This window comes from Anoplopoma fimbria, chromosome 13 (assembly GCF_027596085.1).
Source record: "Anoplopoma fimbria isolate UVic2021 breed Golden Eagle Sablefish chromosome 13, Afim_UVic_2022, whole genome shotgun sequence".
NCBI lineage: Eukaryota > Metazoa > Chordata > Actinopteri > Perciformes > Anoplopomatidae > Anoplopoma > Anoplopoma fimbria.
In genome coordinates this window covers 9,583,274-9,604,511 of record NC_072461.1, presented here as the reverse complement: position 1 = coordinate 9,604,511, position 21,238 = coordinate 9,583,274, and the positions used below count along the sequence as shown (strand labels likewise).

Sequence of the window (21,238 nt, the reverse complement as noted above, 5' to 3'; positions counted from 1 at the left end):
TAGACTAAACTACTATTTTTTATAAGGTTAACAGTAAATTGTTAGCAGGTGATATAACCATAACTTGCAGCCGTAATCCTGGAATAAGTGAGGTTTACTCCTGATATAAAAATTTATTTTACAACTTATTGTAGACTTGTGTTGCTTTAAAATGCAGCTTTTCTCCACGTATACATTTTTTTTTAAGGGGACCTCAACATTTACAGGAACAGTTTTCTGTCACAGAATTGCTTGGATTTAAGTTAAAGAAAGACATCTTCATCATTCCAGTCATCACATTTTCAAAGCTTTCCCTGATTCATACACTGATCATTTGATCCTGCAGCTGTATTTTGGTCTGATGTTGTGCTTATGTGCAGCTCATTCCTACGTCTGTCCTCTGAGTCCGACGGTATGAACCTCAGTGCCGCCACCCTCAGGAACCTGGAGATCCTCAACAATCAGGTAGCAGCACACCTCAGCTGGCAGTCATGGCAACTGGTTAAGTGTAATGAATTGGCGTCTGGGTGATAAATGGTTCAAACTGCAACATACTGTATGATCCTCTAGTGTATTCTAAACAGAAACATATGCACTTTCTCTTAGGCCTGGCGATGAGAAATCCTTTTTTTATTACATCAGAAGTATTTTGAGAATACTTGGAAGTCGGTTTGGAGGGATGCTGTGAAATTTGGTGCCTAACATTTCAGCTGCACTTGAATTTTTGCATGCTAACGCGCTGATTGAATAGATATGTGTATTAAGCATGTTTATGCATGAGTGTGTGTATGATCTATGTTCTATGCGTGCATGTTGATTGTGATGCTGGCAAGCGATTGTGTGATGCAGCGGCTTGGAGCCCAAGACAAATTTACCTGGGGGTCAATAAAGTTTCTCTTATCTTATCTTATCATATCAGCACACTTAGATTTATGCGGAGAGCACTTTATTTCTATGCTTTGGGTCTAAAGAACCTTTATCAGAGCATAAATGGTTCAGCTGGAATGGCAAGTGCATGCTCACACGCTAAATTAAGATTGGTGAACACGGTAAACCTTATACCTGCTTAACGTCAGCATGTTGGCGTCGTCATTGTGAGCATGTTGGCATGCTGATGTCGGCATTAGGTCAAGTAAGGTATAGACTGTTACATAAATGTATCTGTCTGCTGTTTGGTGCTGAGCGGGTAGTGTACGGTTGTTTTTTTAGAGCTTTTTTTATGGGAAACAGTGGCCTGCTGTGTCTGAAAATGTCTTGAGTCAAGTCTGAAGTCTACTGCTCGGGCAAAGCGGGGCCTAAAGAGACTTCTGAACACATGTCAGCGATCATTTACAGTACAGGTTTAGTAGTTATGCAGCTTGAAAATGAGATTTGTTACATTCCTGCCTGTAAAAAAAGCCAGAGGAGTAGACAGACCTGCTGTATTCTCTATTGTGTTGATAGTGTTGACAGCTGCCTGGATACAAAAGTCATGTGGCTGACCAGGTAGATCGTCGTCTTCCAGAGCAAAATACCGTTTCACACACGTGTCAAGACTGTCCAAACTAAGTCTGTGCAACTTGTAGGAATCACTTTGAAGTCGTGCTTGCACAGCGGACTGTAAAATAATTTAATGGGTGAGTTAAACTGTCATTTCTCCGATCACAAGAGAATGCTCAGTGACTAGTCAGGCTGGCGTGGGCGGCGGCTCAAAAGTTCAGCACGACTCCACTGCTGCCGTGGCATGTTTGTCACACATGGAGTTCAGGCTCAGTTCAAACCTTCTCACCTGACTGCTTGTGGCCTCCATCACCTGCTTGGCCTCTTGCATTCATTACATCACCATTTTTTCTTGGTTTATTCATCCTGACAATGTGGTAGACTCAAATGATGTACATGTAAGCTGTGTTTTTATGTGCGTTCTTTCGTTGATAGACAGATGGCGGCGTGAGGGGCAGTCTGCTGTGGGTGTTGGATCACACTCGCACTCCGTTTGGGAGGAGACTGATGAGGAAGTGGGCGAGCCGGCCCCTCACAGACCCACGGTGAGTACAGGATAGCCTCTGACCTCTGATGAAGCACTGCAGTCGGTGCTGAGCAGAACTGTTTTAGCTTCTTTCTCTGGGTTGTATCATTCAGTTTCACAGCTCTGTGAGGCTATCTGGATCACTGAACCACTTTCTTGGCCTGAATTAAGAGTCTCAGGCTGCACTTATGAAGCTTTCACCTCATATGGAGTGGGAAAGATTCAAATGATTGTGATTTGAGACCGGATAACTGTAGATGTTTGTGTGATTGTAGAGTTGGTCTTGTGTAGATTAAAAACACTGTGTATTGATGATATGACATTATATCCATCACAATTGAGGTTGATTACCTGGAACAACCGACTTTGGCTAAGTGAGGCATCAATATCATATAATATATATATTTTTTTAATACTTTGAAAATTATAACTTTAACGTTGGCGCGAATGACATTTTAAAAATTGGATACTGGTTTAAGATAATTTTGATATAACATGAGTGCAGCATTACTCCATGGCTGTGTACCATCCCACTAAGAGACCTGCTTAATACATGAATGTGTTTTTAATATTTCTTAAGCTGCAGAATGAATTCCATGCAGCTTTGTGTTCACTTAGTTGTCTCAGTAGGACAGAAAGCAGTAGTTCACATAGGCTGTCATGTTACTATGTGATATGGATGATTACATACTTTGTCAGGAGCAGAAATAATACAAACCTGTAGCAGATTATTTTGATGAAAGTCACATGACTGTTATAAAAATGTGTTTTTCTCATGTTTGAATTCACGTGTTGACTGAAATGTCAATGTAAATTGTTGTTCAAGAGGATACAAGACAGCGCTCATAATGTGAATACTTAATTATCTCCTCACCCAGCAGTTGTCTCTTTTTCCAGAAACACTGCCCCCCCACAAATATTAATAGTTCCTTTCTGAAATGCTGCAACTGCCTTACAGCCTCTCAGTTATATTATTGCAGTACTGTTCCAGTTCTCCTCTCCACAGTGTAATTCTATTAACCATATATATGTGTGTGTGTGTGTGTGTGTGTGTGTGTGTGTGTGTGTGTGTGTGTGTGTGTGTGTGTGTGTGTGTGTGTGTGTGTGTGTGTGTGTGTGTGTGTGTGTGTGTGTGTGTGTGTGTGTGTGTGTGTGTGTGTGTCCCTCCCGCAGTGCAGGGATTATATCTGTGGATTGGGCACTGCTCTCAGATTATCCAGATAGCTGCTCTACAGAATTTCAACATCCTATAAAACCCAGATTACACATTAATTCCAAGACACACACACACACTCTCTCACGCGTATACATTTATGATAAAGTCAGCAGTTTACAAGTTTGTAACACTTTATACTGTCAACTTTTATGTTTTGTAAAATAAATACTGCTTTGGTTGAGCTACTATTTTTTTTTTTACGAATACACACATTTTAATACTGCAGAAATACAGATTGTACCCATCACCAGGACAGGATGCCCTAAAGATACTGTAAACAAATGTGGGAGAAAAAAATCCCAAATTGAAGGAATTCCACATAATATATATAACAACGTAATCACTCCCTTCATAGCTGCTTGGCTTCAGGTTGTTCAGGTGACTGGCAAACCTCAGCACATCACAGGATCTCTGAATAAACTAATCAGTGGAAATTTGGCAGTTACTTGCTCTGAGTTCAAAATGCACAGTGCCTTTCAATCAAGTCCAATTCAGCTCTCCAAAAAAGAAAAATGTATTTTGCAGATTGAACATGAACATTTTTGGTTTCTTTGTCTTCCGTCATTCCCTTCTACTTTCTGAAGTACTTTTTTTCTTTTTTCTTTCTTTCTTTTTCTTTCATGAACCCCCAGGTCTATCTCAGAGAGGCAGGATGCGGTGCAGGAGATCCTGGAATCTCACTCGCTCACTTTGAATTCCGTCAGGTCCCTGTTGTCGCGTTTGCCCGACCTGGAGAGAGGCATCTGCAGCATATACCACAAAAAGGTAAAACGCAATATTACGGAAATGACACACACAGACTCTTGCGTTTTATTGTTTCCACAAGCTTGGTCTTATTTTTGTAGAACTGGTAATCACTCTGTCAGTTATGATAACACTTCACTCACCATCCAAAGCTGAGATCTGTGGGCGTAGTGACAAAGTGGCAAAAACTGTTCCAAACCAGCTCTTTTTTCATGCTGTTTTCCATAAAAATGAAAACCAAGAAAATTTCCCTCTCTCTATTTCTCCCACTCTCTTTGTCTCTCTCTCTCTCTCGCTCTCTCTTTTTATGGCGTGTTTCTTGATTAACAACGGGAAGCATTTGCCTCAGTGGCACTTACCTGATTGACAGTCTCATTTCCCATCGGACCCATTTTTGAAATGTCAGAGCTAGGCTCCATCCCGTGTGCGTGTGCGTGTGTGTGGAGATGAGAGAGGCCCTCTGGTCTGAGCTCATGTTCAACCTTCTGACTCTTACATATATTGTTAAAAGAAAACAATCAAATGTCACTGAACACACACACACACACACACACACACAGGGGGCCTTATTGTCATTTTGCCCATCTGTTGATGAATGTGGCTGTGTGTAATGGCCTGTGTCTCTGTGGCTCCATTGACATAATGGGAGGAAGGGCACGCTTACTGTCTGTTTGGGTTCATAAAAGAGCATCACAGGGGCTGCTGACATGGAGGACAATTAAAACGGCAGTTTGTGATTAATGCCATAAACCATTGTCAGTGTGACTCTCATTAACCTTTCATGACTTGGTGGCTAAACTGTGACATCATCAATGGCAATTTGGAGGCAGTATAATCTACGATATTGGCCTTCTTCCGAGGTATTTTTCATTCAGAGCATTGATTAATCATTAACTTGACTTCATCTTGGTGCCTTGAGCGTCTAAAGCTTCTGTACTGTGAAGTATTCCCCAGGGATTGAAATCTAATCCTTTGCATTCGGATAGACCGCTAAAAAGTGGGTGGGTTTATAATGATGCGTGATATGTAGCTACGGCGCCGACCTCTGGTTCTGCAGAGTGAAGGCAACACAGAAGTGCTCTTAACTTGCCTTCTTCCTAATGGCCAACAGGGGGCGACTCTTCCGGTTGCAAAAATGAGTTTCATTGTTTAAAAGTCTATCATTGTTTAAAATAAGTTTACTTTGCACTTGATTAATGGCTTCAGTAAACATTGTTCACGTGAGTTTTTTGTCTCAATCGCTACTTTCAAGTCTTCTTCAATACAGCATGATGTTCATTTAGTAAATTGTGGTCCCGTTTAGAGTGAAACAGACCATTGAGAGGTTGCCAACACACAGTTGTCCGTTAGGAAGTTGTCTCTGTTTTCATCTTAAAACTTTAAACCTTTCGCTGTGTGTTATCATTTCATGAAAGTTAATTCTAGCATTGTGGTCTCCTAAAAAATTCGTATTCAGCGTTTGGATGTACTAAGCTCCACCCTCTCGTGTCACCTCTGGTTGCAAGCAAAACCAAGCTGGTGACGGCAAAAATGCCAAACTCAAGGCTTCAAAATGGCAGTTCACAAACCAATGAGTGACGTCATGGTGACTACGTCCACTTCTTCTGTACAGTCTATGGGAGCTACAGAGGAATGTGGCTCCACACACAGCTCACTTCAAAATACTAAGGAATATTTTTTTTACATATACTTTTGAATAGGTGCACATTGTGACCGGGGTTGTGAAAGTTATTTTTTTTTATTTCATCTGAACTTTAAAAGTAAATAAATGTTGTCTTGGTGGTATTTGGCATCAGTGAAGGATAATTGCAGTGACTGAAGTTCTTGAAAATCTTGTATCTGCATTTTATTATCCACATTTTGTCACACGTGTAACGCAGTAAAGCAGCTTTTATTTTCTCTGTGCCATGTTGTGAAAACATGCAGACTCTGCTGCTGCTAATGAGTGCTGTCTCTCAGAGCGTTTGCTGTGATAGATCGTCGCTCTTTAAGCTAGGCTGCAATGAGATTTAATGATCTAATCCAGCTGGTTTGCAGAATACCCCAGTAACACAACATGGCCATCACTTTCTGATCAATTTCAACTTCCCTTACCACCCTAACCAGCGGTTGCTCAACCCTTTACGCTTGATCAAATCATATGCATTTCTTTGTGCGTTCCAGTCTTCCACGCAGGAGTTCTACCTCATTAGCAGCGGCCTTTCTCGACTGGGGAGTGAACTGCAGGCCTTGCTCCCAGCTATCCAGTCACAGATCACCTCCGGGCTGCTCCGAGGCCTCTTGTTGGACACCCCCGACCTGCTGGCTCCGGCCCAAAGCCACCTCAAGGTGCTCAATGAAAGGGCTGCCAAGTGAGTATCCAGCAGCATGAGAGGGAGGCATTTGGAGGTGAAAAAGAGGAGGAACTGGGTATTTTGTATGAGCACAGTACAGAAACAATATCTAAAAATCAGAGCATGAAGATCTCTCCAGACACATTTATTAAGTGGTGATTCATTGTTAAAGCAGATTTACTCAGAATGTCATAGTCATAGATTTTGTCTGAGTGGTCATTATTGTTTATTACTAAAGAATGTGGTCAATCAAGTCAACGTTTCATCATTTAAATAGCTGTGTTGTTTACACTCACTGTGGTCTGGCAGATATGCAGTGCAGGACTGAGACTGAGATTACACTATTGATTTCTTTTTTTTTTTATAGATCAACTGATTCATTGTTTAGCCTATAAAATGTCAGAAACTAATGAAAAATGCCAACTACAATTTCTCAGACACTCCAGAACCCAAATATTATCTATGAGCATTGATATAAGACTAATATAGGTAGCAAATCGTCACATTTTTATGAGCTGACACCAGCCAGCCATAATCAAAACTTGATTATGGTTTTGTTAATCAATTTATCAACTTGGTGTTTTTTTTGTAACTATGTGGAGACTTAGAATAAAACTGTTTTTGGGAAGGTTTTCTTGCTCATTCAATTGCTGTGTGATGGAACTGTATTATTATTATCTCCAGACTAAGAAGAGGAGAACTTGCAGCAACATATTTTTACATGAACATAGATCCATGAGCCGCCATACACACACACACACACACATTTTAAAATCTTGGTTTGTTAAACATACCTTACATTTAAAACGTATACATCTCGGCTGATGGAGAAATTGGTGTCTTTCTGACTCTTCTACAATGGATTCCTTTTAATTAATTTCATTCAGTTCGATTGCCAAAACATGGTGGTGGATATTGACAAATCTAGAAACAAGTCTAAGATGTTTTGTGAAAATCATAAAAACATACCACAGTGCCCCAAAAAGTTTTTGCTCCTTAAAAGGTAGGTTGAAAGTCATGTGTATGTCTCAGAAGCTGTCCTTGTATTGTGTGTCTGTCCCCCTGATGTGTACTAGGATTTGTTACCAGCCGCCTTCACATTTTTACTCTGCGTTTATGTGTTTGTGTAGGACAGGAAATAAGACGGAGCTGTTCTCAGACCTGTCCGACTTCCCGGTGCTGCGGAAAAGGAGGGAGCAGATCCAGACTGTCCTCAGCCAGATTCAGGACCACCGCAAAGAAATCCGACTGACGCTGAAGGCCCCGGCGCTGGACTACGTCACCGTCTCTGGACAGGAGGTACAGACTGTGTGTGTTTGAGGCTGAGAGTGAAAGACAGGTGGGAGGAGATTGATGGCCTGATGAGTCACGGCGATGATCCGATGTCTGCGCGTGTGTTTTTGTGATCGGTGTATGTGTGTCAGTTTTAATCAAGAGTGACACATTGTTTTGTCCGTCTGCTCCCGTCTTATTTATCAAAGTCTTCCTCCTCCTCTTCCTCCTCTGCCCTCAGTTTCTGATTGAGGTGAAGAACTCGCTGTCGTCCACTGTTCCACCTGACTGGGTCAAAATCAGCAGGTGGGCTCACAGTTGCAGGACCTGCACGCACGCACGCACGCACGCACGCACGCACGCACACGCACACACACACACACACACACACACACACACACACACAAATAGCAGCGATGAACACACACAGTCACAGTCATCTACACTTTTATCAGTTTTTCTAAGATGATATGATAGTGGCACTGACTTAAATTTGCTCCATCGTGTTAAATATCACCTCTGAAATGATCTAACATGCTTTCTGGATAGAGTGATGGACTAATGAGTTCTAAATCCAGGAAATGAGTCAGCGTTATGCACTTCTTGTTCCCTCGTCTGGAAGTCAATGTTTTTTTTTTTAATGGGTTTCTGGTTAGATGCCTGAAATAAGGCCTGTGGTCAACACAAGCTTAAGAGATTTTAACTTTTTTAACTACGATATATAAGATATGTCAGCAAATACCCGCTTCTGAATTTTGAGCTTTAACAGGTTGTAAAAAAGGCTAAATGAGACAGTAATACGTCGTCTTCAGAGCCTCGTTGTGTTTATACTCACTCTCATGGGACTGTGGTGTAGTACGTTTTAGCCTGCGTACGTTTAAAAATATGTCCGTCCATTCATGTGAAATCGGTATTTCAGGAACACCTGGAGGAAATTTCTTTAGATCTGGCACAAACGTCCACTTGGACTCTAAAAATGTGTTTTTAGCCTCAGTAACTCAGGAATTCATATGCTAATTGTGACAAATTAACACAAATATCTGATGGGATAAAATCATTTAGTTATTACATTTTGGACAAACATTGATTTAAACTGCAACTTGACTAGTTGGCAGAGGCATAAACCTGCCAGGCTGTAAATCTCATCTGAGATTTAGCTGCATCATTCTGAGTAAATGTATTTTTTCACTGAACGGTGTTCTGTGGAGCGTTAGATCTTCACTGTCTCTAAAACACTAGAGGTAGCACATTTGTAATGAGAACATATTTTTCATTTATAATAATAATACTTTATCATTATAGGATATATAATGGCCATGGAAAACAAATGTTTCTTTTATATTTTGTGTCTTTTATAATTACAGTATGTTTCTATGACAACAGCAAACCCAGAAACAGGCAGCTGGAGCAAAAAGACAAAAACTAAATAAACTACTACATAAATGACCAAAATACAACAGCAAAAGTGTATTTAACTGCAGGTTACCATAGTAACTGCACTATTTTAAACTATACTACAAGGTAATTTGATGCTGGAACTAATCATATAATGGTTTAAAGCTGCACTTCTGGTTTTACAGTCCTCAACTTTACTTTTTACTCTTTAGTTTCTCGCTCACTGTTCTCATTAACTTTGTTTCCATATGCAGCTGCTTTCAGTCAAAAAACTCTGATAAACCCACTACAGACTACCTGTTCAGCACCGAACAGGGGTTAGAAACCTTGCTAGCTGATTAGCTGATAAACATAGTAAAGAATTTAACTGCTAAAGAGCCAGAAACTTCCCCTTTAGGAGTTGGTGGAGATCAAATCTGGGAGAGTGAATGTTGGACTTCAGTTCATCCATTGGACAGAAACATGCAGACAATGAAAAGAGGGCAGCCATTTTCAGAAAGCTACGAGCTAGATTGACCTACCGGCTATAGTTCATGTTCTATAGGAAGCTGTGAACCACTCGTGATTCGTTGATGAGCATCACATAACTACTTGATAATTTTACATCTTCAGGCAGCGATCCAGTAAAAAAAACAGAAAAATTACTGTTGATCTGGTCATAATAAGAAATGGACAAGTCGCTTCGTTTTAAGGCAGCCTGAGACAAACAAAGTTGGTGTCTTGCAGTCTGAGTCCTTATTGAAGCTCAGTATATTGTGACATGTTGTATGTATTCACTTCCACCTCATCTCTTTTTCCCCTCTCTCCTCCTCAGCACCAAGGCAGTGAGCAGGTATCACTCTCCTTACCTGGCGGAGCGCTACAAGAAGCTACTGCAGCTCCGAGAGCAGCTGCTGCTGGACTGTCAGAGGGAGTGGACCAATTTTCTGGAGTATGACACACACACACACACACACACACACACACACACACACACACACACACACACACACACACACACACACACACACACACACACACACACACACACACACACACACACACACACACACACACACACACACACACACACAGAGACAGCTGATTATAAACTCAAATGGAAAAACTGCTAAAAACATGTCGGCCTCTGGTTCAGAGAGATGCCTGCTCGCCTCTCAGCTCTTCCCGTCTGTTTTGGTCGAGTGGACCATCGGTGTCGTCTGCTCAGTACACAGTATGCACTTACCTTAATTTACACTTCAAACTCTCTTCCTCTCTCTCTCTCTCTCTCTCTCTCCGCAGTCAGTTTGGGGAGCACTATCACACCATGAAAAGGGCTATTAGTCACCTAGCAACCATGGACTGTCTCTTTTCATTGGCTGAGGTGGCTAAACAAGGGGACTATTGCAGGTGATGTCCTCTCATGATAACCGTAAATATTGGTGCGTGTGTGTGCCCGCCCCTGTATGTGTGATATTGTGTGTGTGTGTGTGTGTGTGTGTGTGTGTGTGTGTGGGTGTCCTGTGTCGTGTCCTATAGTCTCAGACAGGCTGTGTGTGGGAGTGTGCACCGGGCTCAGCAGCGTGCTCAGCCAAAACGCCAACATCTCTCCCACACACACGCTCGCTTGCTCAAACACTTACACTCACACACACACACACACACACACACACACACACACACACACACACACACACACACACACACACACACACACACCTACCTTTATATTGTCCATTTTGTTGTTATAGCTTCACATCCATCCACGACTTCGTACCGCAGTTCCTCTTTTTTTGCAGCTCCTCTTTAAATCACTGTCTTCTGTTTTTTCCATGGTTCTCCTTAAGTTTCTACTTCTCTTGCATGTAAATTTAGTTGTTTTTTTTAAAGGAAAAGTTTGACATTCTGGGCAATATATGTTGTTGCTTTCTTTCCAAGAGCTAAATGAGAAGATCAATACCACTCAGGTCTGTACGCTAAACATGAAGCTACAGCTGGCAGCCGGCTAGCTTAGCATAAAGACTGTAAGCAGGGGGAAACGGCTAGCCTGGCTCTGTCCAAATCTGTGAAGAATAAAAAGAACATGTTGCAGTTTAAAGAGGGGGGTTATGTGTGGGGCTATTTATTGGCCCGGGAGTAGAAACCTGGACTCTCTGCTGGTTGCTTTGCTGTATGTTTGCCAGGAAGTAACTGCGCCAGTCTTCTTATTTGACTCTGTCAATAAGCGTATTTCCCAAACTATTCCTTAGCGGAAAGCAGGCATCCAAAGTTTTTGTTTGTGTTTGTTAATTTTGTTTATTTAAGTAGAGCCTGGCCAATGGATCATTAAGCCAATTTTATTGTCCAATATCGATAAATTGTGTATTTTGGCAGATAAATAGCAACAAATGCTTTACTGTTTTCTGAGTCATTTCTCTGAAAAGCTTTTCCTTAATTCAATTTTATTTGTGGGTTTTATTTGTATTAAGAAGTTAGAGTGATGGACTGATAGTGTTACACTAAATTTGTTATCAGTCGAATTAGTTTTTATTAGATTTTTATTATTTTCAATATTGTTATAGAATTGCAATATTATTATAACTCATTGCACAATACTGTGGTGGGATTCAGTTTCAGGACTCGTGTGTGTGTGTGTGTGTGTGTGTGTGTGTGTGTGTGTGTGTGTGTGTGTGTGTGTGTGTGTGTGTGTGTGTGTGTGTGTGTGTGTGTGTGTGTGTGTGTGTGTGTGTGTGTGTGTGTGTGTGTGTGTGTGTGTGTGTAATTGGTTTTGTATGTGCCCAACTTGCTGAGGGTGTGTTCTGTATCCAGGCCAGAGGTGTGTGAAGGTCAGCGACAGATCATGATCAGGGACGGCAGACACCCTGCCATCGACTTACTGATGGGAGAGCACCACCAGTATGTGCCCAACCTCACCGAACTACAGGTACACACACACACAGGCTCATTCAGAGTGCTTCAAACTAAGTTGAGCCAAAACACACAGGGATGTTTGTTTGCTCATTGAGGCAGTTCTGAAACAAATTTGTAACAGCACTCACACACATAAATACACACATGATGCACACTCATACTGACTTGCATGGCAGCACACACACACACACTTCCTCGCTCAGTGCTGGAGTGGGTGTAGGTTAATTTTGCAACAGAAGCACAAGCCAATAGGAAGAGAAGCCAAGCTTTCAATCCACCCACCTCCTCAGCTGTGCGGGACAGCATGTAAATATCTTATTCTGTCTCTCTCAACGCCTTCTGTCTATGTCACTGTTATTCTCCTCTCCTCTCCTCTCCTCTCCTCTCCTCTCCTCTCCTCTCCCTCTCCTCTCCTCTCCTCTCCTCTCCTCTCTCACAGGGCGAAGGCAGGAGAACTATGATAATCACTGGTCCTAATATGGGGGGTAAGAGCTCCTACATCCGCCAGGTGGCCCTGATCTGTGTTATGGCTCAGATGGGCTCCTACGTCCCGGCCTCTGAGGCCCGCCTGGGCATGCTGGACGGCATTTATACCAGGTATGAACACAAGCACTGCTCTGCAAAGCATGCTGATACTAATCTGTTTTAAGTGGTTTGATTTAAAAGTGCATAACACAGGATTGGGAGCATTTTGATTGACTCTCAACAGCTCTCTACATGGCAACGCCTGAGCCGGTGGCTCGTAGCTAACAGCGCTAACGGTACAAACTGCTGCAGAAGTGTAGATGGTGTTTACCTGAGGGGGAACTGCAGGGTGGGTGCTACGCTTCCATGACGACGCCATCGTCATCAGCTGTAACCGCCTTATGAGAGCAGTGCAGAGCGGCGGCTGTGAGCTAGCCTACAGGGTCGGCCCGGCTATGTCAACAAACCTGTATATATTAAGGCATCACATTGAAATATCAAATAGATATACGTCACTTTCACTAGATCAAGATTCTCATTGGTCAGATAGCAGGTAATAGCCCCGCCCTGGAGGCTTGGTGTGAATTTGAGACACTAAGTATAAGCTGCTAAAGAGGTAATAATCACTATTATTATTTTAATATTATCTGAGGAGGGAGCAGAGATATGTGAACATGTGGGGTCTTTGACTGGGGGGGTTGCAAATTTCCCCGCTGCGGGACTAATAAAGGATTATCTTATCTTATCTTATCTTATATTGTAAATATTTTATTTTCAAACTTCCTGAGACTGTCGTTAATCTTGTTACTTGATACTTTCAATAAAGATAATGTGGAAAAGATTTCCACCAGGATTTCCTCTGCAGCAGTTGTTTTAATTTGTCTTTAAATTAAATAATTACATTTGCAGCCAAATATCCGTCCAGAAAGGAAACGCTGGTTAGCCCACAGAGCACACGGCCACACTGTTTTTACTGGGACTACTTTCTTCTGAAGGACTACTCTAAATCAAAACTGTTGGAAGCTGCACGAGTTAACGTGAAAATATGTTTGTAATTTGTTGAACGCTTAACTGTGAATCCTCTAGCTTGTGAATTGGCTTCTTGAAGCAGTGTGGATGTCACAGAAACACTAGATGAATAAAATCATTTGATGCAGCTGCACAGAAAAAGGCCCCCAGTTTGCATGTTTATTTTTTCTGGCATAGCATATTAAAGATGAGACATCCATAAATAATGACACATTCAAAACAGGATCGTATGAACACATTAATGCATAAAAGCTGCTTTTTCCCATTCCTTAATGTAAAAATGACAAAGCAAGCTACAGTGTTTCCTTCTTTTGGACAAACCAAATAAACTCAAGAAGTGACACCCCAATGACTTTTTCTAGCTTTGTCGCCATTGACATGAAGACAAGGATAGTGACCATGACAACAGCGATGGAGCACAACGCACCTTCACCGCTGCAGATTATTTCATATTGGTCCTACTACACATAAGGACACTGGTGGAGACAAAAAAACAATCTCACATTTCCTCTCCCAAACACCTCAATCACCTTGTTTCCCCTTCAATCCTCTGTGACATGGTCAGGTTTATTTCTAGTACTGACACTATGACTAATCTCTTCTAATCCCACTGTGTTGCTCAGCACACAGGAGGAGGTGTGTGAGGGGAAAAAAAACAAAAACGGAAGAGTTGTTTGACAAGGCCGGCTCTATTGTTCCATCATGGTTCTGTACGATGCCGCTCTCTGTATTGTAGAAACCCTCAGACAATGAGGCTTTGTTGGAGAAGATTCCCCCCCGTGTTGATGATTATTCTCATTATGGTGAGAGTAGCAGTAAGCTCTGCATGTCGTTTCCAGCCCCGACTACATATTAGTGTGGAGCACAGGCCAATACACTGTATGGTCTACGTTATTCTGCCTCTGCTGCACTATGTGATTAGACCTAATGGCTTGCAGATGTGTGTAATTGTCTTTTTTTGTGGGTTTAAGCATGCTCTTATGTATTAACCCAGTGGGTGCCAGAGACCTGTCAGCATACCAACAGTGTGCGTGTGTCTCGTTCTTACCTCTGTCCTTGAGAGAAGCAGTTGGCGGTGTTGGACTTCAAATTAGTTTAATGAGGTAAATTTTTGGCTGGTTCTCACATATTTAAGGGTTCTACTTTAGGGTCAGTGTTTGGATTTATTAGAATGGGGGGTTGGGTTGAGTGGACACAAGTTAGCTAACTGATCATAACTTAGATATTTATTTATAGCAGTACAGATCATGTAATTTGCATAGTCAGTAAACTGAAAACAAAAGATTTCAACATTCAAATTCAACCAAAATTTGAATTTATGTTACAGAGCTCAGCATAGTAAGGTGTGTGTGTGTGTGTGTGTGTGTGTGTGTGTGTGTGTGTGTGTGTGTGTGTGTGTGTGTGTGTGTGTGTGTGTGTGTGTGTGTGTGTGTGTGTGTGTGTGTGTGTGTGTGTGTGTGTGTGTGTGTGTGTGTGTGTGTGTGTGTGTGGCAGATGGATGCACATGTGTATGTGCAGGTATGTATATATATATATATATATATATATATAAAAGAAAACATGAAAAAAAAAAACCCACTTCAGTTTGCATGGAACTGTTAATTGATATGCAATGTTCAATTTGTCAAATTAATTGGTTTTATGAATAGAAATAAGCTTACAATTGAAATGTATTTAAAAAAAGGAAACTTGTCACTGTTTACTTTGAATTAAAGGCTGTAAGTCTGAAGCACCAACATACAGTATTTTAAAATACCATCAGCAAAACTCTAAATCTGAAGGACATGATCAGATGATGAGAGGCTCATTTGTTCTCCCACTCCTCCTTCCTCCCCCACTTTTTATTATCTCAAACATTTTAAAGTTGTTCTCATCACAAAAACGATTTATTTTCTTTGTACACTAAGCTTATTGACGTGTTCTTCCTGCAGGAAATGACATCATTCAGGTGCCCGGAGGCAAAAAAGTCAGAGTTTAAATCGATCCACTTTGTTTGAGTTGATAGTATTGAGATTTGAACTTTAGGACGTTGCATATTTTAGACCTACATCACCAAGGCGCCCCTTGGTGATGTAGGTCCAACTGTTCTTGTTTAAAAAAGCCTCAGGTCAGGGTAGGGTCAGCCTAGAGAATGAGTGTACTTCAGTCAGTGAAGGTCTACAAAAGTAAAGCGGTACAGGATGTGTTCGCACATATGGGTTGAAGGTCAGTATTCTCTCTTTCTCTCCGAAAAAAGCTTATTATCCTTACAGATAAAACACACCCACCCACGCTGTTTCGTTGTCCTCTCCTCACCTCCTCTTCTACCGCTGCTCTGTTGTCCTTTCTGTTTTCTAATTGGACTGCTCTGCTCCTCTCTATCACCGAGATCCTGAGGAGAATCCCTCGGGGAGGTAATCGCTCAATCAATTCTCACTGTTGAGCGTAGTAGACGGCGCGCTGGGAATTGCTTCATTTTGTTGTGTGTTTATGAGCGAGAGGGGAGACAGACGTGGAGTGAGAGCTTGTGAGTGGAATAAGCAGACTCTGTGGGATGGGGGGGTAATGAGATGAGGCGTAGGTGTCTAATGGGATATCCTCTCTGAACTGATCCAGATGATTGATTATCAATGAGGATAAAGGGAATCATATGGAGTTTGGTTTGAAGCAGCGTGCCGCTTTGCTGAGTTGTTTATTTTCCTGCCCACTCCTCTGTGCAACAGCATTTTTTTTTTTCCACAAATATGCCATGAAGTGGTGGTGGTGCGTGCGTGCGTGCATGTTTTCTCTGTTACAGAGCTCAGCATAGTAAGCCTGGTGTGTGTGGCAGACGGATGCACATGTGTATGTGCAGGTATGCAGCTGCTGCGTGTGTGTGTTTTATTGTCAGCATTGAGTCCTGAAGGTTATAGAGCACATTCTTCCATCCCTTCATGGTTGTTATGGAAACAGCAAAAGGAAGCAGAATGTAAAACAGCGTTTTTGAAAAGGACCTTTAATCGACCATGGACTCGTAGCAGTGATTATGCCGTGTTTTACTAAAGTCTTCCACAAGCTCCCCTCCCCTCAGAAAAGGCAGTGAGATTCTATTTTTTTCCTCTTTTCTTTTGGGGCCCAGAAATGTGGCTAACATCCAGAGAGGCCTCACAAACTGTTGTGAGTGCGCTGGTGCCAACGGGTTGCTGTGTAACACAATCACCTTTGCGGATGTTGTACAGCGGTGTGAATATGTTCCTCAGAGTTGTTATAGTGATGCATTGTCAGACTGCCTTTGCCATCTTGTAGGCGACATTAAAATAAAAACAAACTGCATCAGTCACAGCGCATCAGTGGAGCAATAAAGGCAGAACAAACCAAACATAAATATCAGAAAGTAAGGTAATGGATTTTGCAAATCATATTGCTTTAGTACACAAAAAGATTTTCAATAAAACAAGATGAGATTTTTTAGATTGTCCATGAAACAATTAACAGCTTTGTGTGATGTTCTTATCACCTAATTGTGTAAATGTGTTTTGGGAAAATATCCAGCTCAGCTACAATGGAGTTTAAATGAGGTTTAAACTGTCCAGATCAAACAGCAGCAGTTCCTTCGGCCACTCAAGTTTTGCAACATTTAACAGTCGCAATGGAAGAAATGTGTTGTTGCCGAAGCTTTCTTCTCTTTCTGTACTCTCAACAGATGAAATAGGATGAAATGCAACAGGCTGAGAGGGTGTGAGAGGACTTGTGAGAGGATTCTTTTTCTTTAAACCTTTTTAGGACATCAGTTGTCATTGAAAACCCAAGATGGAACTCCATTCATGTCTTCTCCAGTTATCTTTTTTTCACTTTTGGCTTTGATTTATTTAATTAATTGGCAGAAAACAAGAAGTTTTGATTGATTAGAGTAGAGTAATGTCATAGGTACTAATAGGTTAAAAAGAACTTGGAAATCTGAGAGCAACAAGTGAACCTTGTGTTTCAGATAAACACTTGAAATGTGGCTAATCATGTTTTCTGGAGAAGTGTGAGCCGGTGATGATGAATGACTCTATTTTCAGGATCAGTTTATTTGGCGGGAAGGAGGAACTGGATGCAGAGCAGCGGGACACCCAGCTGGTGGTGTGTGTCTGTGTTTCTGCTGTACGTCCACTCATCCGTGGTGTGAACGCCGCTCTTTCTTTAACGTCTGATTCTATCTGTCCTTCCTATAGATCTGATTGTCATCATTTCCCCTGAGTCTTAGCATACATGTGCACGCACAAACTATAAATTGGCTAATGAAATGCAATAGCATGTCTGCCGCACCCCTCTCCGATGTGGCGTGTGACGTAACCGTGGTAACGCATGTGCTGGGGGCTCCTGTCGATGGTTCATTGATGCCATGACGTTGTGTTGAAGGACATTCGGGGTGGGAAAAGACAGATTTGGAGCTGAGAAAAAGCTGACTGGCGGATAGATGGGGCATCTGTGATCCAGCTGGAGGCCCAGCTCCGTCTGTCAGCCCGTATCGATGCCTTCAAACGGGCTGTGAGGCTGGTAAAGAATTCAACATGTTGTTTTTGTGTTTCTGTAATCCGTAATATCTATTGACATTGGCTTGATGGGTGGCAACATCAATAGTGTTTAAGGTAGTCTCATTCCACTATTTGATTTTTCTGTCACTATAGCCTCAAATTTGGCCTTCTCCAGCGACAGTGGAACATCATCAAGAATACTTATGCTTGAAGTATTTGTCAATGCTTTCATTTCCTGCATTCTAGGCTGTGCAGGTGCTGTGTTTTGATGTGTTGCTTCTTATCACACATTGGCCCTAATGCAAGACAATTTTAGGTGAGTTTATAGCAACAGATCAATGTCCATGGTTCTGGAGGGAAATGTTCAACAATCACATTTGGGTGTAGCCTCTTAGTGTCAACATACTTTTGTTCACATTAGTCTAGCTAGCCCTTCTGGAGCACCATCTCAATTCAAAATTAAACCCTAAACTGGCCACACATCAAGGATTTCCTTTCAAAGGATGTTGACATTGTTAAGGTTCATGGACATAAAATAACATTTGGAAGTCTGCATCTGTTCATTTTGTGAGAAAATGGATGCATAGTGAATAAACAATTAATAGTGCTTCAAGATTTCTCTTTTAAATTTGTTGGGCCATGTGATTGTTTGTTCATTTTTTTTGTTCAAATGCTTTAGGCTGAATGAGGATAAATCCTGATTAATTGGAATATAAAACCTGCGGGAATTTCACAAATGGCTGGATGTTAAACCCAATTAACCTGAAGCATCATCAAAAGAGAAGGCACATTTGTAAGCAGAATTTCACAAGTGGTGGAAACAATGCTAATAATTGAACTTTAAAAGAGCGTAATGTTGAGGCCAAGAGGTCAGACTGTGACATGTAGGACACATGAGAGAATGAAACCATCACACGAACCCTGCAGCTGCAGGTTAAATCCCTTCTTGATCTTCTGGTCACTTTCTATCACTTTTTTCGCACCCTTCCTTTTCCATCTTATTTTGTCTATTCTTGGTAGGTATGTAGTTCTGGAAGAGGAGGAGCAGATTCACTGATTGAAAAATTCTCCATTGGTCTGTTTGTTGGTGGTTTTTTTGGAGTTTCCGGAAGAACAGCAGATTAATATAAACGTGTTTCTGTATTTACATAATTTTTTTTGCTTCATGACCACAACATATCTGAAAATGGCGCTTTAGCATTAGTCATTTAATTTATATCTTATTGCATGCACCTTTTAACTGTTGCTTCAAAAAGATCAATCCTGCATTAGTTGCATTGGTGAGTTTATCACAAAGTTCCATAGCTTTCTGAAAGCTAAAACAGAATAAGCACGCAAACAATGATTGTATCAAGGCCTTGTGTTAATGTGTATTACTTTGTTTTTAAGGAGCCAAAAGTAGAACTAGCATGTAAAGATAAAGAAAAAAGGAAAACTCAATCTCACCCTGAAAACCGACTACACAATCAGTCCGATACACTCTCAAGTCTCAAAAAAGAAGAAGTGCAATCTGATGTCAGCATAACTCACTCTCACCGTTTTACTTTTGACCTCTGACCTGTCACTTTTTTTCCTTGTCTGATCATCAGGATGGGGGCTTCTGACAACATTTACAAAGGCCGCAGTACGTTCATGGAAGAGCTGACTGAAGCCTCCGAGATAATTTTTCGTGCAACCGAACGTTCATTAGTCATCCTCGATGAGCTGGGACGGGGAACCAGCACCCATGATGGGATCGCCATTGCCTATGCCACCCTGGAGTTCTTCATCAGAGATGTAAGTGTGTGTGTGTGTGTCTGTGTGAAGGGACACTCTTTACTGCTGACATGGGGATAAAACAATTTAAAGAGGGGAAAGAAATAGAGATGAGAAACGAGAGGGAAGGCACTGATGGGACTTTTGAGTAACAATTAGTGTGACATACCAAATAACGTGAAATACACCCTGTTGTCAAACGCACAAATATTCATCTTGTTGCTGGATCTTGAAGCCAGTCCAAATTAACCATCAAGCTAATGGCTCAAAGAGGTGTGTGTGTGTGTGTGTGTGTGTGTGTGTGTGTGTGTGTGTGTGTGTGTGTGTGTGTGTGTGTGTGTGTGTGTGTGTGTGTGTGTGTGTGTGTGTGTGTGTGTGTGTGTGTGTGTGTGTGTGTGTGTGTGCTCTTGTGCGCTCTGCAGACAGCAGAGATTGTGTGTTTTTGCAGAGAGGAAGACGAGGCTCCAGAGGGTCTTCAGCAGCAGAGCAGCTCTTAAAAACTGAGCAGAATTGTGGACAAGCTTGATCTACAATGCTAATAATCTGTTAGAAGGCAAGCTACAAGAAAGAGAGCGAGAGAGAGAAGCCCTAGTGTCAAGGTGTTCAAGGGACGTGTGTTGTGCTGCGACATGCCTCATTTGATTCTCATGAAACTCCCACTTAAACGATGCTGATGACAGGTTGTCCAATGTCCACTTTTGCACCATCAAGGGATCACGTGTGTCCGTAGGTGTCGTTTCCATTTCTGAATTATATGTTTCCTGCTTATTTTTGGCAGCCATCGTTAAAACGATGCGTACGGAAAGCAGAAGGGTACAATCTTAGCCAGCAACCAGAGGCCAAAAGGGAAGTGAGGAACTGTTGCAGAGATCTGCCAGCAATGAAGATGTGGGGCTCTCCAGCTGCAAGTACTTGGTGTGTGTGTGTGTGTGCGTGTGCGTGTGCGTGTGTGTGTGTTCTGCTGGGATTAAGTGAAACCGTGCAGTCAGGAGCCCCTTTGGGTGTTGCACGATGTTGCGTATCTCCATTTCAACAGAAAAGACGAGTGGTACCCTGAGAGAGGGAAGGATGGTGTTTGTGTTTAGTGAAGGGGGTTATCGATACCATAAAACATTGGTGAGCCAATGGAGAGAACTTACATACTTTGTGTTGAACAAACGGATCAATACTGTGAGCACAGAACACCCATTATTACAGTTTGACATTTGGATGCATGCTTGAGGTTGTGGCATGAATTAGGACATGCAGCTGTTTATCTTGTCAAATGTTTAGACTCCGAATATCTTCTCCTGAATGTTGTACACTGAAAAAACATGAAGCTTCCTGTTCATTCTCGTTAGATGTTTTCTAATTAACACCATTTAGATTGATACCTGCTGTTGGATAATATGTCAAAAACATTAAATGCACATTTAACTTCAGTTTATCTAAAGTTCACATTACCCAGAGAGTCTCTGTACACTTTGACAAGTCAGTAAAAAGAATCACCTAGTGATATCAATAGTATAGTGATTGATGGAGTGAGGCTGGAGATATTTCAAGGGCCAGTCCATTTAAAGCCTTATAGGTTTGAAGAAAGATTTTGAAATTAGTTCTTGTGTTAACCTGGAGACCATTAAAGTCAAGTTTGGCGAAGCCAATTTGAAATGTTATTTAGACACTAGTTGATATATTGATA

General features: G+C 41.6%; 1 protein-coding gene across 3 annotated transcripts in view; it reads left to right on the top strand.

Moving 5' to 3' along the window:
• msh3 (mutS homolog 3 (E. coli)) overlaps nt 1–21,238 on the top strand; it is a 44,885-nt gene that overhangs the window by 10,599 nt on the left and 13,048 nt on the right. The window contains exons 11-22 of one of the 3 annotated variants that reach the window (XM_054610784.1): nt 360–444; nt 1,894–2,003; nt 3,833–3,965; nt 6,108–6,295; nt 7,408–7,576; nt 7,791–7,855; nt 9,759–9,875; nt 10,226–10,333; nt 11,732–11,846; nt 12,273–12,430; nt 19,395–19,581; nt 19,983–20,064. In XM_054610784.1, the coding sequence (XP_054466759.1) occupies nt 360–444; nt 1,894–2,003; nt 3,833–3,965; nt 6,108–6,295; nt 7,408–7,576; nt 7,791–7,855; nt 9,759–9,875; nt 10,226–10,333; nt 11,732–11,846; nt 12,273–12,430; nt 19,395–19,581; nt 19,983–20,057 (1,510 nt within the window). In that variant the 3' untranslated portion in view covers nt 20,058–20,064. Of the gene's footprint in view, nt 1–359; nt 445–1,893; nt 2,004–3,832; nt 3,966–6,107; nt 6,296–7,407; nt 7,577–7,790; nt 7,856–9,758; nt 9,876–10,225; nt 10,334–11,731; nt 11,847–12,272; nt 12,431–19,394; nt 19,582–19,982; nt 20,065–21,238 lie in introns of those variants that run through there. The other 2 variants (XM_054610782.1, XM_054610783.1) reach the window with 2 other exon arrangements.